Below are 19,794 nucleotides of genomic sequence, written 5' to 3' on the forward strand. Positions count from 1 at the left end.
AGCATATGTCCAAAGAAATTAAATTCGGAAGAAAATTAATCTTAAAATCTTTCAGATCAAATGGATCACTGTAGAGCACGACACAGACGCAGTGTCCTTCGCAATCGGGCAAATGTGATTAATGACAAACACAAGGTGACTCTCCATGAGCAAAGCAACCATCCAGTTATTAGTAGACCTACGACATCCGAATCATTCTAGATTTGACTAATCACAATGATCCTGTGCTAACAACATTAACTTGATTAAATTCACAACTGAGTGGAGTGTTCTTCGCTGTTGATATTGTGTGACAGGAAAAACGCGCCTTTCACTGGCTCCGGTCGTCGGTCAGAGGGTCGGTTGTTCTCTGAATCTACAGTGACTATGGTCGATTTGGGTCTTCTTCTCCGCTGCCGGCGACAGACGACACATACGTAACAGAGGGTGTGGCAAATGTTGCGGTAAAAACGCTCGTGAGAGAGCGCGTACAAAAAAGGGTTGATAAGGCTATTCAAGTGGAGCAGGCTCTGAGCGACTGTGAATATGATCACTACAGTGGCGGGATGAACGTTGCGCGATCCGCCATATGTTATCCAAAGAAAGACAGCCATATACAGTCCTTCGATGACCATGAATACTAGTACGATGGAGACAGACGCGCGCAGGACGGCATTCTTTTGGCGCGTCCGTCTTAGGCGCGTCTCGGCGGTGGCGTTCTCATCGCTGAGTCGTTTCAACCACACCACACGCAGAATGGCCACATAGCAGACGAGGATTACTGTGACTGGAATGACGTAAATGATAAATGCTCCAGCTGTCACCAGATACTTGGCGTTGGGTTCCTTCCATGATTCTAATATGTCACCTTCAATCTGTGCACCGAAGTAGAACCCTCCGATACCAAACGATACTGGAGATCGAAATGAAAAAATACAGACACGCTTGTAGTGATTACATTTGCAACACGTACATTGCCCTGACAGTCATAGACTCGCATTGAAGTATCATTTTATGAAACGGTTTTCCTTTGATCTTGTGATTTATTCTATATGCTCTATTCCTGATCCAGGACTTTTGTTTTTCAAGTCATGCTCTCCATAATCATTAAGTCGGCTAAAAAGACCACAAAAGTATTGTAACCTTTCCCAGTCGGTCTATCTTTTTTTTTAGTATTTTCGTGTACACGCTTATTAATCTTGTATCAACACCATTATTGCGATGATGTTGTTGTCATTTCGTGGTCCTGATATTACAATGGTTGTCATCCGTAACAGATCATCATTTGGTTTTCATTCTCGAGAAATATCAGTAGGCCTATTAATTGTGTATCAACATATGTATAGAGATATATAGGAGAGACAAAAAGTATGTGTCCAAACTAGCATTTGTTTTAAGATTAATGAACAGAAGTTTGCAGCGCTGGGACAGTAAATTCTCCCTCCATGGTTTGTACATGTGTGTGTGTGTGTGGGGGGGGGGGGGGGGCGCTGTGGCATAATGGATTAGACTCTCGACTCCCAATCGGAGGACCCGAGTTCGACTCCCGCCCAGTGCTTGCGTCCTCGGTGGACAAGATGTTTTTACCCACTATGTCCCTCTCGACCCAGGTGTTTAAATGGGTATACCTTGGAACGCTGGGGTAATAGTAATGGCAGGGCCCTGATCTGGTAGAACAGTGGCAACACTGAAGAGGCTATCCTGATTAATAAGACCTTATCATTATCATTATTATCACTGTCTCCATCATCACAAGATATCTCTTAGAGATCAATATCACGTCAAGTTCCGTCCCGGAACCTTAGACTTCTAGTACTTTTCTGAGGATTCGCGCCGTCCCCAGCGGTGCTGCTTTTTTGGAGCGTTTGCACTCAATTAGGCACACGCTCTATTATCATTATCATTAATTATAATTATTATTATTATTATTATTATTATTATTATTATTCCATTGCTATAATTAATGATAATAATAACAATAACAATAATAATAATAATAATAATATTATTATTGTTATTATTATTATTACTATTCTATTACTATGATTAATGATAATAATAATAATAATATTATTATTATTATTATCATTATTATTACTACTACTACTACTACTATCATTATCATTGCATAGAAATCGACACTCACATAACCAAACGAGGAGGCAGATGATGATGGCGCGTTTTTTCGTCCGACATCGCGATCGAAGAGGGTACACGATCGCAAGGAATCGATCGATGGTCAAAGCCGTAAGCATCAGCACTGTCCCCATTGCAGTCACCTGTGAGGAAATTAAGGCTGCGAATGAGCTTGCTAAAGGCACATTAATTTGTGATAGCAATGAAAGCAACAAAGGCAGCACACATTCATCAGTTTATAGTTTCAAATCAGTGACTATCCGTACATGTTGCAATTCATGCTTCGTTACACCAGGAAAATAAAGCCGTCGAACGCCTGCTGTATAGTGTAATTGCACATTGACTTCTTTGGCTAAGTAAAGCTTGTGGATATCAATGTGCACAACATTAAAGGGATCGTATAGTTTTGGTTTAGACCTAATTTCAGGTTTCTAACATTTTTGGTGAGATAATGAGAAACCTTTTATGAAATATGAAAGAGCATGTAATTCCATGAGGAATTCAACGTTAATCTGATGAAAATTGGTTTTGAAATGGCTGAGATATCCAAAACAAAGCGATTCTAAGAAGTGTGGGACCCACACTTTATTATGATCGCTTTGTTTTACTTTGTTTTTGGATGTTTCAGTCCTTCAAAACCCGATTTTCATCCAAGAAACTTTGAATTCCTCTTAAAATGGTTAGCTCTGTACTATTTCATAAGTGTTTTCTTGGTATCTCGCAAAAAGTTAAAATCTCCATCAATACTGTACCATCCCTTTAAAACAGAAGCACAAACACACACATATCAAATGTCTTCTTTCATTCAATACTTCACTCTGCAGAGAGTATAATTTGAGTATCATCAACGATTGCTGATGACGTCAGTGGATGATAAAGAAATCTTGATGAATTAGCATTAGCAGAACGAGTGTCCTTGATTCTTTGGTACTCTTCCATATGCATACCAACCTGCCATAGAATGTTTTAGCCTTATTCTTGTAAATGACTGGTTCGGTTGCTTCACCCAGCCGTTACCTGGCAACTGGGTGAACGCACCTGTCGTATTAATACAGTAACTGAGGAGTCTTTCTATTACTTACCTCCTTAGCATCACCTCTGAACATGTCTTTCATCGTTCTGTTATGCGAAGTGGTTTGTTGTTTTGTTGGAGATATGTACATCGATAGTTTATCATAACAATTTGTTTTTCTGTGCATTTATAATAATGAGGCCCAAACATTAAGCTTTGCTTAAGCTAGTATCTCACCAACGGAGACGTCTCCGCGACGTCTCCAACTTATCAGTCGCAGCAGTCGCGGAGACGTCTCCAACATAAAAATATCTTGCGGTCTCACCAAGGAGACGTCTCTGAGACGAGTTATGGCAGGTGTCAAAAATTTCAAATATGAGGGATCCATTGCAGGATCACCTGACTTGATCTAGGCAGGATGTCAGCACGCAGATAGGTCACGTGGTTTTAAGTAGGTCAAACAGCGTCAAATAGAGTCGCGGAGACGTCGCGGAGACGTCTCCGCGACCTCTCACCAGTTTTTCTGGTCTCCAGTAGGTCTCGGCGACGTCTCTGAGACGTCTCTGAGACATCGTGGAGACGTCGCGGAGACGTCTCAGCAGTCGCGGATATGATTAGTCTCCATGACGTCTCCGCGACTGATGGAGACGTCTCGGAGAGATCGCGGAGACTTCGCAAAAAATCGAATATGTTCAAATTTCTTGCGACTAACTGGCGACTAATCGGAGACTCTGTAATTTTCAGGAGACGTCCCTGCAACTAGCAAAATCTGGAGTCGCGAACTAGTCGCGAACTAGTTTCAAGCCCGGTGAGATACCCCCTTTGCTGGGGATCGTCCTGCATGGTATTTGATTTTCTTTGTATATCTTTGTATTCTGTCACGATTATTACTATACTTTTTGTATATTCTGTCATGTGCAAAGTTAGCCACAATCAATGATGAGTCAGCTTGTATGTCTTTTCAAGTGATTTGTTCATTTGCAAGTTGCAGAAACAATAAATGAAAATGAAAAAAAAAATAAGTGTTGTTTTTTTCCTCCGACTCTTGATAGTTTACCAGTTCCATGTAGTACACGTATGTCGATAAGACCGTGGTGAACCTCTCGGGCTGAAAGGCCCCCCTGTAGTACTCGTAGTTGTTGGAGCCGGCGACGAAGACCAGAAACAGAATGTCAGTAACAGCAAGATTGGCGATGTAGACGTTGGGGATAGTTCGCATCTCTGGATACGCCAGGATGGCGATGAGCACGAGAACGTTGGCGGTGATGCCGAGGACGATGACCACGAGTGTGAGAGGGAAGAGGACTCGAGAGATGGAGATGGTTAGACAACACTGGCCTAGGAAGGCGTAGGAGCAGTTCATGATGCCTTCGGTTGCCAGCGACTGGTTCAGTGATGAGAGCGTTTCCATGGTTACTGACAACGGCAGAAGTGTGGATAAAGGAAAATAATAAAACTCTTGTTTTCTTGCTCGTTTAATGAACCATAAAGTGTATGCCTTTATCGTGGTAACATTTCAAATTCTAATTCTGATAATAATGATAATGGGAATTGTAATGATAAACAGGAAGAGAGGCCTTTCCGGATCGGGAGGGAGGAGGGGAGGGGGGGGGGGGGGGTGCTCGTGTTCGGTTGGGTCAAGGGTCGATGCCCATGAAATCTATTTTCGTATTTTTTTGTATTTATTTATTTACCACTCGTGGGATGGATAGCCCTTTCAGCAAATTGCTGTGTTTCGAAGAGGTCCATATAGGTTTATATATTATCATTTGGTGAAAATCAAATTTTGACAAAACTTCCATTGGTCATTTGACTCTTATTTCAGTAATTTCAAAACTATAAAAGTGGATTCTAAGTGAGGACTACTAGTGGGGGGCGCAAGGGATTTTTGGTTCAAATTTTTCCAAAAGCACCAAAATTTGGCACACATGTAGCCCAAACCATACTATTTCGATTTTTGATGGGCGCCAAGAAGGGCGCCCTCTGGAGCGGCCATATTGGCAAAATCCAATATGGCCGCCATATAGGTTTAAAGGTCACCTGCATTTGAAAACATAGAAGGGTTACAATCATTTGAAAAGTCAGGTTAAGAGGTTTTCTGGGTCAAGGAATTCGAATCTGAAGTTGTTTTCATGGTCTGAAGTAAATTTTTCCTTATAAGGTCACCTTAAGGTCATATAGGGGTCAAGCCATTGTATTCATAAGTTTATTGAAAAAAATGGCTTGCCCGTGGTCAATATTCCAGGAATGCCAGCCTTAGTAATAGAATTGCAGTTGTCGACGGCCTCCAGGGCGGCATATTTGCAAAATCCAATATGGCTGCCACCTACGTTTAGAGGCCAGTATAACAATTAAAAACCTTTAAAGTGTAACAATAATTTGAAAAGTCAGCTCTAGAGATTTTATAGGTCAAGGAATTCGATTCTGAAGTTATTTTTATGGTCTGATGTCAACTTTTCCGTACAAGGTCTCCCTAAAGGTCATTTGGGGTCAAACCATGGCTTGCCTGTAGTCAATATAGGAGGAATGCCAGCCCTGCTAATAGAATTGCAGTTGTTGAGGGCTGTGAGAGAGGGAGAGGTGGGCTTTCTCACGAGTAACATCAATATATCTGCTTTCATGTTAAGATTTCAATCACTAGGTATGCACACATGAATTATAATAAGAACCCCTGTCTGAGAGTAATTAGGTTTAAGGGATCTGACTCATATCCTTATTTCACAATTAAATTTGAAGACTTAGTAACCCTTCAATTTCATTTTTAATGATTACTTACGGTAATTTTTTTTTCTGTATCATTTCAATTGTGGCCTGTTATAATATGGCTACACAAGCTTTATAGTGAGGTTCTGTCCAAAGCTATGAAATATCATAGTTCATGTCACAATCATTCCATTAATCATGTTTACATTACAGGCGCTAAGAAGAGATGTCCTCACCGACTGGTCATATTTGCGGAATTCAATATATTTGCATTTGCTTTAATGACAGCCAAAAGAGCTAGTTTGAATTATGGGTAATGCCCTTTCAAAGAGTTTTCAAGATTTGATTATTGGATTATTATTTTCATCTTCATCTGCAAGGGATGCAATAAAAATATACATATATAAGAAATAGGATCCTATTGCTACCTAATATATTAATAGTTTAGCAATAAGGGGGCGGGGCCTACTCTCTATATTACCAGCGTCCTTGACGTTGCCACTAAAAAGAAAAATGTTTTTATTTCTCTCTTGCAGTTCAGGGATCCTCAATCACAATAGATATTCATAATTCAGATTTAAATTCAATGGAATAATAATTATGAAGATCACTCCTAATCTGGATGAAAAAAGAAAAAAATCTGTCGTGTTTAAGAGAGTTTTTAGTACATCAGGTTGGCATCAATTTGCTATTTTCGAACTTGTGTAAGAAAGTTCGACTCTAACGTCCTTATAGGAAATTTTATGTGCCTCCACAGCTAAATATGCCGTTCAGAGAACATGACGGTCCTGGTAACGCCATTTAGGGAACAAGCATCCTTCACAGGTGCCACAGTGACACCATTAACAGGGTACCGATTAGATATGCTATAGTACAACTTTCATGACACCTTCTAGGGTCTATTAAGATTCTATCCAAAGTGCTTGGACGCAAATTAGTATGATATCACAAGACTTTATAAGTTGGTATCTCGTTGGTCTGAAGACTATAGGTTGCAACTCTACTCTCCTCAACATCTCTACGACGCATCTGGAGACGAGCCCAATCTCCGGGATTCGCAGGAGAATCGAACATTTTCGATTTTTGCAGAAACTATTTCCGTCTTCCAGCTTGTCTCCGAGACGTCTATGTGAAGTCTCCATCACTGTGGCTATGTCGTGGGGACTAAATTTGTCTGCAACATCTTCGAGATGTCCCCGCATCTTGTGGAGACCGTAATAACATCATGGCGACGAAAGGGGGAAGTCGCTAAGAAAAGACGTCTCTGATAAGTCCCTGCGACTGCAAAAGCCGTGCCAACATCCCCGTGACTTCCAAGCAAATAAGTTGTCCCTTTGTTTGAAGACGTCTTGGACGTCGCCCTGGAAATCGCGTTAGTTGTGACAGCGAAAATAATTTCTTCGAGACGCTGGCATTGCAACAATGTCTCCTCCCGTCAGATAGGCCCTCAATCCCCTCCCCCACCCCCACTTTAAGTTTGCAGCAATATCAAACTGCTGACCATGGCTCGTCTGACAACTGCTCTACATTGTGCATTTTCACCTTCATTCATTCATTCATTCATTCATTTATTCATTCATTCATTTCATTATTTTTTTTCCATTTTCATGTTTTCCACCTCCCAATGCATGCCTTGAAACAGCTGTGGTGCAGAAGAATGAAATTTGGTACTGAAGCATTGCGGAGAGTGGCTGATAGTACTAGTAATTGCCAAGTACCTGTGCCATCTTTCCTCCAGCTCCACTCCCTGAAGTCAGGGATCACATCATGACCCATGCTGTCATGATTCCAGTAGAAACTCCCTTGCAGCAGCACTCATCTTCAAAATGTTGATACAGCGCCGCTTGAGCAGATAGGGTGGTTTCTGATGATCTGCTCCCACGTTATGACGAGATGATGCCTACCCTCGTTGACGCTGGCTGCCCCATAAACCTTGTTGCTCATCAGTCCTTGCTGGACATGAGCACGAATCAGTAGTTAATGTGTCAGTGAGCTCTGGTTTGCTGACCCATACTACTTAGGCATTTTGCATGTCACATCAAAGCAAGTCTGAAGTAATGTCGCACCCTGTCAGTGCCTGATGTTGTGCTCTGGAAGAATGGTATGCTGTACAGGAAAGAGCTGAAAAGGTCTTTATCTTTTCGATACCACGACCATGACGATCCACCGGTAACTCAGATCAAAGGGATTTAAAAAAAGCACTCTACCGAAAATGTGATGTTATGCTCATCCGTGCGATTGTATACTGTTTTCAGAAAATGCTTTCAGAAAACATTATGTCATCCTTTGTGAGGATATCTTTGCGTAGATCGCATCTAAGTTGTTGGAAAGCTGAAAGATTGTGAGATCACAATTCCTGTTGGATATTTCCGTCTCGAATCAGGTGCTCAGGATGAGTTGTCCGTCCCATTTATTCTTGGATATCTGTGCGCTGATAAATGAGGGCAGTTCTTTATTTTTCGATCTTAATTTTCAGGAAGACACTACGCTCTTCCAATCATAACTTGAGATTTGAGTGGTGCCATCACCATCTCTTGTCAGAGGACTGCACAGTGTTGCTGGGCAAAAATGTAAAGATTATTTTCTTCAAGATCAGTATCCCATAGAACATTAATAGGTGTTCAGTTTCCCTAGTCTTTTGCGCTTTCAGTAAAGAAACGGTTTCGTTTGATAAAAAGAGAATAAAAAAAGATGAGAAAAAACCTTCAGCTGAATTGTCTTCACCTACTCTGATGATATACTGCCATTAAAGGACTTTAATGATCGAATTTAGTTGACTGCCCCTAGAATACTGGTCTGACCTGGATTGAGGAGCTCGATTCCTTGGAAGCTTCGGCCATTGCTTCCTTCACTGAAGAAGCAGACGCTGTCTTGTCAAGGGAGAGCAGGCGTACACCAATTTCAGCAGGAGGAAAATCATATCGCTTGCCAGCTGGAAAGTTATGTAATTGACCATGAAAGGTGACGAGGTGGCTCAGTCGGTAGCGTATGGCTTGCGGTCCAAATAAGACTTGTGTTCCGGCGCGGGTTTGAATCCCACTTATCTCAAGTCTAGCTGAGCAATGGTGTGTGTAGTAGAGGCACAACACTTTGCACCTCATCACTTGGATATAAAAGGTGGGAGTCCCTTGTGTGAAAGAATCACAAACCCAGACACATGAATAGATCCCGAATCGGCATTTCGTTATCGGAAAACTCAAGGTGCATAAATCGGTAAAGTGGTCCACCCAAAGTACAATGTACATACAACTGACCAGCTAGTTGTATACGGGCTATCCAGCTATCTCGTCAGAAGGAAAAACGAAGACAAAATAAGATTAGGCGTGTCATTACCCCGGTTACCATTGCACCCTGATTCGGCACCTTGGAATAGGGTGGCGGCCGTATTTAAGCATGTATATATATATATATATATATATATATATATATATAATCTTATATATATATATATATATATATATATATATATATATTGAAACAAAGAAAGGAAAAACTGACCAGAAACAATTGATAAATAGTGAAAACTTTGACCAAAGAAAATGAGAAAAGAAAACGAAACCAATGGAAGCCCGTTTTCTGTGCTCAAAGATTTCAATATATATATATATATATATATATATATATATATATCAAATATAATTTTTCATTTATTTGTCATAATCATAATTGATATGTAGGGGAATGGAATCACTCTTGGCCCTAACTGGCCATTAAAGGAGTATGGAAGAGGTGACAAATGGGACAAAATAGGGGTACCAGTGAATTGCAGTTTAATGCTCACAGACACCATTTGGAAAAATGTACAAAATGCCTGATTTGACCCTTATTTGACCTTGAAAGTGACCTTGAGAGGTGAGAGTGACCTTGATTTGCTGAAATGATATTTAGAATCACATTCTCTTACCCCGTAAAATCTTCCACATGGGATTCATAACATTAATCAACCTTTTCAATTTGTAACTGCAGTTGACCTTTAACCCGGATGGCGGCCATATTGGATTTCACCAATATGGCGGCCCCAAGGGTTTTTAGTCTTGGCGCCCATCAAAAATCGAAAGAGTATGGTACAAGGGACCTATGAGCCAAATTTGGTGCTTTTGGAAGAATTTGAACCAAACAGCCCATTTTGAGCCCTTAGGCCCCCAACTATACTGACTGAGAGTTTCATTATGACGAGTGAAGCCGCTGTTTGATTTACTCTCCACTTCGAAATTACTTCCTGTCACTTTGACTGAATTGATAGATGCGACTCACTTCAAAGTGATTTGTATAGACTTTGCTTAATGCCAGTGGCTATTTAAAGGAGACCTCCAAATGATTTTCAGATTTTTACATTTTAACAACTATGAATTTGTTATACTGAGTACAGAGTTTCAGGATTTGTAATGATTAGGATGAAGAATAAGAATGTTTTCAAAATTTATAACAAATTGCAATGAACAAGGATGATGATGATATGGCAGCCTCACCATAAGAATGCATGAGTTGGGGCTCAAGGAAGCAGAACAAAAGAAGAAGGCACACAAAGATTATACACAGGTGAACTTGCAAGCAAGCAAGCAAGCAAGCAAGCAAGCAGTATTGTAATGGAAATACACTGCTACATTTCTGAAATATGTGAACCTCCTATGTCATCATCATTGTTCAGTGTAATTTGTTTAAGTATTTTCAAAGTATTGTTTTTCTGCTCAAGGACCACAATAAATTCCACAAATCTACACATGGAGCTGTCGATTTATGGTACTACATGGTGTGAAATTATGAAAATCGTCTGGAATTTATTCGCTGAATGGTCACTATGCTATTCTTTATTTTTTTCTTCTACGACCTTGGTGTATTGTTTGGAGATCACCAGAATTCGAAAATTGTCACAGCTATTGCGCAATGACTATCAAGACATAACGATGGTGTCAAGATAGGTTTCGAAAACCCAGCAAGAAAAGCAAAAGAAAAAACATACTATGTGTTTATTCTTGTCGGGATTCACACTTAAATAGTGTCATAACCTACATTTCTTGCAATAAGAGGGGGTACAGAGTTTGTTGTCTCACGTAACCACATCAGTACTGGTTGCATTTTGAGTGCACTGGTTTGTTTTGTTTTGTTTTTCCATGTTTGAAATATTTATACATGACCTTCATTTGCGGTTTGGCAGTTTCCAGGACAAAATATGCATCCGTGGATATTGGGGGGTTTTACGTTAGTATTTTGACTATTTTTATCTTTTCGTTTCCTATTCATATTATGTTTAGTGCTCATGACACGCCTCCAGAGCGATAAGTATAAGGATACGCACTATCCGTTGAATTTATTGCAAGGTACTTATCACAAAATAATAATGTTAATGGTAATGATAATTATTATCATGATCCTCTTCATCAATGGTAGCCTCTACAGTGTTATACCACTGCTCTACCAGAGGGTCCTGCCAATATGATTACCCTAACATTTCCGGGTATTCCTTGTCACACCTGGGTCGAGAGACTCCTCGAGGGACATAGCTAGCAACAGTATCTTGGCACTAGACAGGATTCGAACTCAAGACCTTCATCGAATTAAGGTGAAGAGTCTTACTCACTATGCCACAGTGCGGCCACGTTGAGTAAAGTAGGCCTACTTTGTATAACTTGCCATCAAAATTTACAGAGGTATTTGAACTCTATACCTTCCGGCAAAGGTAGATCTTACAATACAACAGCTAAGTATGATTGCTGCAGTGTATTGTGGTAGGACTGACATGAATTGATTTATCACTTTTGAGCAACAAATAATTTGAGCCGCCTATGCATCATTTGATTTTTTCCACTACAACTCATGTTATGTAGGACCTATGAAGATCAGACTGGTTCGCATAATCGACATGTCTGTGCTGAGCTCGACGCATAAGTAATATGTGTACTGTATACGGAATATCGTTTACCTGCGCACAATATAAGACGGCGCACATGAAAAGATATGTTGTATTATTGTGAAGGAACAATCGAGGACTATCCGCAGAGCCGTCTACAAGCTAATACGCACTTAAAAAGAAGCCCAACAACTGTGTATAATGCTCATTTGACGTACCTTGAAACATTCCGGTCAGATCTGATCACGTAGCAAAGTTGTGTTCAAGAAGAGCTAGGCCTTCAATATTGGACCATTATTATATGCGTTTCGTACATTTACTTTCTTCATGGTGCAGGCCTTCCATGGTGAACACTAATCATCGGGAAATCTCAGTGAGGATCCAAATCAATCACAAGAACGAAATGATATACAAGCCAAATACTGTCATGAATATATCCTGTTTGCGAAATATGCGTAACACACAAACACACGAACACAAAAGACAGCCGAACAGGCACGAAATGCAGTGATTTGTACCAACCACTTCGTTTGAGTCGAGATTTGGGGCAAACACCATTATTCTATTATTGACATGCTTGACAGGTTGATTATTATTAGTTGGGCGACGGCTTTGATACCTGTCGAATATTCACCGACGGGAGGGGGGGGGGGGCATGGGGACAGACTTCAATTAACCATAGTTATTGCGATCGCTTAGACGGTGCCGTTTTGTGTGCGTGAATGGTATGTGAAAAGCACTCTAAAAGCTTATTAAAAAGTTCCGCAATGATATTCATAATGGCAAGAGACCTAATGATTTCTGGAGGCAAGCTCCTGAAAGCCCCTTGTACTTCGTTTCTCAAATTCTGTTAGATCAAGTCATGCAAGTGATGTAGAAGTTTGTGTGCGTGGGGAGTGGAATATATATATATATATATATATATATATATATATATATATATATACACACATATCTATCTATGTATATATATATATATATATATATATATATATACCAAAAAAATGTAATCGTTGGATCCATGGCGTACTTGAGACTCTTTCTTCTAATAATTATATATATATACATATATATGTATATATTTATATATATACATAACAGACAGAGGGAGACAGAAATAAAACAAGTTCTTTTTTTTTAATTGAGTGTTATAGTATTGGTCGTCAGTTGATGAATGTTGAGTCGTCATTGTCATAATGATATAGATAGTTGTATGGTTTCAATCGTAATGGTTGCCGGATTTCATACAAAATTATCATCAATAATACTAACTCAAGCCTTTTGAATAATATGAATCATTTTATAATACAAAATGATAGTAGACATTTAGAATCCAGCTTAACGTCGCCATGACGTTTTTTTTTTTTTTTTTTGCAGAATGAGATTTGCCTTTCAACACATAGTTGTTGCATACAATTTTATTGACACTTAGTCCTAAAACCACGTTCGTTTTATGTAACCCTGGCTATCAATCCACAAAGGCAGAAACTTGATGAACGCTCACGTACATTAATATGTGTACATTTTATTGGCATCTTTCACTGTCCCCCTCCCCACACACACACACACACCACACAAACAATTACGTACCATCTCACATCATGTAATGCTCTTTCACATATTAATATGCACGAATCTTGTGCGCTGCATCTAAAATAAAAAAAAACAACATTCAAACACTTTCCTGTACAAACGGATAGATAACCATTAAATTTTGCTGTTATTCTTTTTTCTTTTTTACATTTCCCCTTTCTATCAGAATAATTTGCATGATGGGACCTTGAGGGTATGGGGCGGACATCCAAGTAATGTTTCCTATAGAAACCAATATTTCCACATTAACTTGTCCGACCTGGAAGTTTAATGAGTTCTATTTACCTCTTCTGAGAATTCTCATGAATTTCTCATTAAACATAAGCTCCCCGAAACCATTTGAAGAGCTTCTTGTTTATTGTTTCTACGGTATTGGTCTATTTTTTTTCCATTTCCTTACTGTGTAGTACACAATTTCATTGTAACAAAATTTAATTTGAGGGACGTACAGCAGTTCAATTCAATTCAATCATAGTTTATTTCCAATCAACGAAGATCATAAACATAATAACGAAGATCATAAACAGTTTACGAGCATTGCTTAATCTTATTTGGAAGAATGAAATAACTGTATTAAAGAATACTTTTTTACTTACATTGTGCTGACTACAATGTGATCATACATGTTTCACCTTTGCCATGTATATTCTCAGATTTGTTGGAAAATTAGATGGAATATGATTTGATTTCACGTAGAGACTTCGTGAACTTTCTTTGTGCGTTTGTTTGTTTGTCTGTTTGTTTGTATGTCTGGTTTTGTAGAAGCTATTCTTTTGCTCTGTGCCATTTCCCGGTATGAAAATGAATACTTTGATATCAAATCTTGTATTCAAACTATCAGGGTTCCATGTTTCATTTGCTTCTGCATCAAGAAATATATACGGGGAAATAAAAACATTACCATTTGCATATGAAACATAAACCCAGCTTTAGTGCTTCAAACTAGTTCTAAACTGTGAGGAAGGGATAAAAACAACCAATGTAAAAATCTGAATCAGTGTAATCAATGTTAAGTAGTTTAAATGTACAAAATGTGAGCAATAGCTATAATAAAATGTTTCTAGACTAAACCGCGTACAGTTATGGTTATGTAGGAAAAATAGTGATATCTCCTTATATTTTAAGCTGTATTACAAAACTATTATTTGGTAGGATGCTTTGTGAAACAACTGACCTACACATAGGTTATGCATCAAATGTGATATTTCCAACATTTTGTAAATCACTGCTTCCAATGGTAAACAGTACCTTTAAGCAACCATTTCTGGCATTGTTATTATCATAACATCACATACTATGTAAATTCATTGTTTCCTTTAGTTAATAGGAATTTGACTCATATAGAATACAAATGAGTATATGAATATAAGAACGACCCAAGTCCATGGAAGATCATTTCGAGTAAACTAAAAAAAACTTCATATCTTTTTTATTTGGCCAATAATATTCTATTTAACTGTGATGGGAAGGCAACATTGTATATACAAATTAGAACATATGACAATTAACATTTACATTAATTGTGGAGAGGCCATTTTGTGTGGTGGACTTGGGTCGTTCTTTGATTCATATGGACTTGGGTCGTTCTTTGATTCATATTCATGATATTCTGCTTTAGAGATGGGAGAAGGATGAGAGAGGGCGCTATTATATGAATGTAAGAATGACCCAAGTCCTTCATTCTTACGTTAATATAATATTTAACTCATTCATTTCAGGCACTTCCGGGGGTAATTAGGATTTATCATTTACACACAAGATGAGTCCATGCATAAGCTACAATTTCCCATGTCAAACTAAATTTGGCCAAAAATTGGACTTGGGTCGTTCTTATATTCATATACTCAAATAGCTTCGGTAAACATCTAGTAGAAAGGAAGGAGGATCTCTGTTACAATCTAAACTCAAGAACTTTCGCTATCATTATTATCATTATTCGCTACTGTGATAAGCAACTGTGCGTACATAATTATAGGCCTACATGCTTTGTGATGTTCACACAGTCATGTTTCTGGGGTACATTCTCAGGATTCAACTTCAATTATTACATCTACAAGGTTCTAATGTGCCTCGGATTTCTTTTCTTTTTTTCTTCTGTAAAGATGACATAATTGTGGGTTATATTGTAGTAAGGTTTAAAGAAGGTTTATTTATTCATATCATATCTCGTAGCCCAGGGGCTAAATTGCGTATAACATTACAAGTACTACATACAGACAAATTCAAACCTTCAGACAATACAGAATAAGGCATTTACACGTGTGATAAAAAATGAGTGAGAAAATATCGTAATTACACAAATCAATTATAGGTTGAGCAATATCCGATACATATATTTCAATTTCTATTTCAATTTCAATTTATTTTCATATTTCTCGATGAAAAATTACATCAAATATAACAATTAAATGAAATACATGACATACATAGAATATTGCAAATATATAAAACACAATAGTCGTCGATCTGTTAAGTTTGGAATCTGTGAATGAATGCTAAAGAAATATGAAGGAACCTACTTAAAAGCGAGCTTGTTGAGCTTGCGTGAGGTTGCTTGAACTTGCTTCCAGAAAATCCATTATTTTTCAATGGATTTAGCGCCTTTTGGTTGCAAGCTCCTCATATATAACATGCGCAATAAGAACGTATTCCACAATCGTCAAAACAAGCAGAACTATGAAAAAAAAAACCTGTGACGACTGATTTGCCTCTACTCCAATAAAACTACAAAACATCATACATAAGACATGAATTTTGCATGACTGATAATAACCAAAAATAAGATTAGAAATGTGATTGCACAACCTCCAAATATAATTACATCAACTATTTATATATTTCGTAACCAAATTTCATTCTAATGACTAGATTATCCCATGAAACATATACTTTGGAACCCTAGCACAGACTCTCATCCGACCCCGACCCATTACTGTTTCTTCCTTTTCACGTAAACTATACTATCCACGTCAAAAGCGGCGTGTCCCCATTTTCCGTGAAGTCGGGAAAGGGGTTTTCACGAGTCTACTGAATAAAAATACTAATAATGATGCATTATGATAATTACATTGCATATGCATACATTTTTTTTTTCTCTCATGCGATTATTCTTTGAAATTTTCCGAAGCGTATTCTTTGGCCTCTTTTAAAAATTCGCGGAATATACGACGCGAAAGTAGAAAAAAAAAACTGTTTATAGGTATACCAGTCACTTTGTTATTATGCGGGTATTTGTCTGATGTCGAACTTGATCTTGTATCAGGATGTTTAGTCTGAACTGTCACATTTTTAAAAAGAAATTACGACAATGGCTGTCGCTTGCACGATTTTGAAAGCGCGGTTATAGGAATATAAAGTATAATACTTTTTATGGCGACACAGTGACAGCCAGTAAAGCAAGTAAAACAATTTTCCTGGTAGGTCCTTTCCAGCGTTGTGTTCTATTTCTGTTCACAGCACTAGAAAACACTCTCCTATAAAGACAGGGAGTCTTTAATTGTTTTTTTCTAAAACTTGAAATACGATAACTCTTAAAGCACATAAAGATTCGACATCCTATCATGACAACCAGCTTCTAACAGACGGATGTCATTGTGAAATGATGCTCATTATTACCCTTGATTCAAATCTCGGATGCTGATTTGAAAAAAAAAAAAAGTACAACTGATATTGATTAACTGTTAATTCTTTTCATTTCCTGTGCAATGGAGTGAACTCTCACAGTCAGGCTAAAGTTCGACGTTGGTGGCGCAAATCCTTTTCCAAACCGTCAAACCTTGTTTTTGAGGTCAGGGAAATGTAAGAGAATTACGTGGACGAGTCAGTATGCAACGAAAGACGTCTCTTCCAGGAGAAGGTTAGAAATCGATGCTTAACTTAAGTCTAGTGACTGTGATATTGATTACACGGATTATATGGTTGCATAAATTTATAGACCTCCAGACAATATGCAACTAATTTCAATTAAGTAATCAATGACGAACTCTCACATTGTAGGCCTACATATACGGAAAATAGATGATGCATGTTATGATTTTACATATCATTTTTTTCTTTTTACATAAATCTTTGAAATAAATAGGCAATGTGCAACAAGTGGCTAAATTTCTGAATATGATGCTTGCACAAGCCATTAATGAAAAATCTTTCCCATGTCCCATCATGGAGCTACTACGAATGTGTTGTAGCCCCGGGGTCTCATGAAGTTATTGATAGTTTTCCTTATGTGTACAACCATCAGTAATGTGTGTATCGTATGTATTTAAGCCAGCAGTTCGCTACATATATATTGTTCATTATTATTCAAAATACTTGGAGGCCGTTCGACAACTCATTGTTCGCAAGACGAACCGGAAAAGAAGCAAACAAACAAACAGTTATATCTGATTTGAGGTTACAACGTGATTGCCCGGTCACGTTATTGCACAAAAGATCATGAGATCATATATACCTTTAACAAGCATATTACACACACACACACACACACACACACACACACACACACACACACACACAAGGAATACATGTACCAAACATTCTGAACGAAGGAAAGCCAAAAATTATCGAAACCCGAGGACACCGGATATCACTAGCGATAAACGGGAGAAACCGGCAGGCATACATCAGGGGCGGATCCAGGAATTCCCTAAAAAAGGGGCGCCTTTACAAAATTAAAGGGGGTGCACCACAGAACTCTACAGTTCTCTACTGTTCTCTAGAGTTCTGTGGGGTGCACGCCCCCCCCCCCCATTTTGTTTTCTTTTTATGCCTATTGTTTTATCAAAAAATAAAGGGGGCGCGCTCGGTGCACTTCCATCTTGATCCGCCACTGGATCATTTTGCAAAGTTTCAATCCCGTTCATACACTAGAAATATCTCCTGAACGTACCATCCCATAATCAAGTTGACTTCATACTACACAGAATGAGACCAAAATAAACAGAGTGGTAAAAGCTTAACCGAGCTCGGACATAAAAATGAAAAATAGTTACGAAATCATAAAGGTTCATGGTGTTCTCGAGGCCTGTCACAACCAGATACGAATATGCTTAATAGAATGAGGACAGTGGCGATATAATCACCTTAGTTTTGTGTGTGTGCGCGCGCGCACACAAACACACACACATACACAGAATAAAATCTAGCAGAAATTATGTTCATGGTTACAATTACAGCCCCCTCTCTCGTTAACGCCAGCTTTGATAAGTTTTTTTTTATTTTTTTTTTTTTGGGGGGGGGGGGAAGGGGGGGGGGGGGGGTCATTTGGCCTGGTGGATAAAAATCTTGGTTTTCAGTCGGATTCTCCTTTCAGTTCGAATCCCTTCAAGTTTCTACGTTCGTGGACAAGATGGTTTTATCCACCATGTCCTATACTCGACTCATGTGTGTAAGTGGTTACCTGACAACGCTAGAGTGATAATACTGTAATGATGACTTGGCATTATTTGTTTTTTAATTACTCAACACCATGAATTAATTAACAAATGTATATTTTGTATTATGTATTACTCTTTCTTTGCTTGAATTTAATTGAATTGAAAATTGAATTGAATTGAACTGAACTAAATTGAATTGAATTGAACTGAACTGAATTGAATTAAATCAAGTTAAATTGAATTAAACTGAACTAAACTAAATTGAATTGGATTGAATTGAATTGAAGTGAATTGAATTGAATTGAGTTGAAATAAATTGAATTATGGCAGGGTCCTACGGTAGAGCAGTGACAACACTGAAGAGGCTACTATCAAGGAGCTTCGAAGCTCCTTGCTACTATAGATGAGGAAAACATGCACCTATAAAAATTGTCATTAAGTTATTACAACACAATTATTTCGTGTCAATGGTGTTGCCTAATAGCTTTTCTTACATTTACTGTCCAACAAAAAAGAACGATAGAAGAATGATATCTTAACAGATCACAATTTAAAAAACAAAACAAAAACAAAAACATATGATAAACAAAAACTATTCATATACATCTTCAGTGTATTGATTTACGTGCTGATTGAAACTAGGCCGAGGTATTATGCTTTAACATCGTATCGACTTACCTGGACGGATACTCTTGCGTTGTTCTGGGTGTAAACACAGCCACAGGAAGAAAGTAAACTGTATCAAGGATATCAATTGTGTATGTACGCAACTTTTCTTTGTAATGTTTTAGAGTCTTCAACCAGAAGTCGTACAGGTTTTCATTGGTAACTTCATTCATTCATGTATACATTCATGTATGCATTCATTTATTAATTTATTTTCATTTCCAACAGAAGCATCGTTTTTCTTTTACAAAAGGCGAATGCATGCATGACATTACAATGTACGATGGACAGCAAAATTTGTAAGTTTACAAAATATCTAAAGCATATACGTATCTTATCATCCAATGAACTGATCGAAAGTAAGCGAATGAATACAAGTCAAACGAGAGGATACTCGGATCACCTAATTAAATCTGTTTGCATTTTGCATTACTATGATTGAAAATGCAGTACTAAAATCAAAATATACGTATTATGCAGAT

General features: G+C 38.2%; 1 protein-coding gene across 1 annotated transcript; it reads right to left on the reverse strand.

Annotated features, from left to right (window-relative positions):
- Positions 1-251: 251 nt before the first annotated feature.
- Positions 252-4,538, reverse strand: LOC139710248 (somatostatin receptor type 5-like). Its single transcript, XM_071622178.1, has 3 exons — positions 4,185-4,538; positions 2,126-2,258; positions 252-892 (listed from the first exon to the last, which is right to left on the reverse strand). Exons 1-3 carry the CDS (start codon positions 4,536-4,538, stop codon positions 252-254), a joined length of 1,128 nt encoding a protein of 375 aa, XP_071478279.1.
- Between the last annotated feature and the right edge of the window lie 15,256 nt (positions 4,539-19,794).

Source organism: Diadema antillarum, unplaced genomic scaffold (genome assembly GCF_040938485.1).
Source record: "Diadema antillarum isolate AM-2024a unplaced genomic scaffold, OU_Dant_1.0 seq00001512_RagTag, whole genome shotgun sequence".
Taxonomy (NCBI): domain Eukaryota; kingdom Metazoa; phylum Echinodermata; class Echinoidea; order Diadematoida; family Diadematidae; genus Diadema; species Diadema antillarum.

Coding starts and splice junctions, on each gene's coding strand:
- LOC139710248 (XM_071622178.1), bottom strand. CDS start 4,538: ATGGAAACGCTCTCATCACTGAACCAGTCGCTGGCAACCGAAGGCATC. Junction 2,259..4,184: donor ACGTGTACTACATGGAACTG/GTAAACTATCAA, acceptor ATTTCCTCACAG/GTGACTGCAATGGGGACAGT. Junction 893..2,125: donor CTGCCTCCTCGTTTGGTTAT/GTGAGTGTCGAT, acceptor TTCGATCTCCAG/TATCGTTTGGTATCGGAGGG.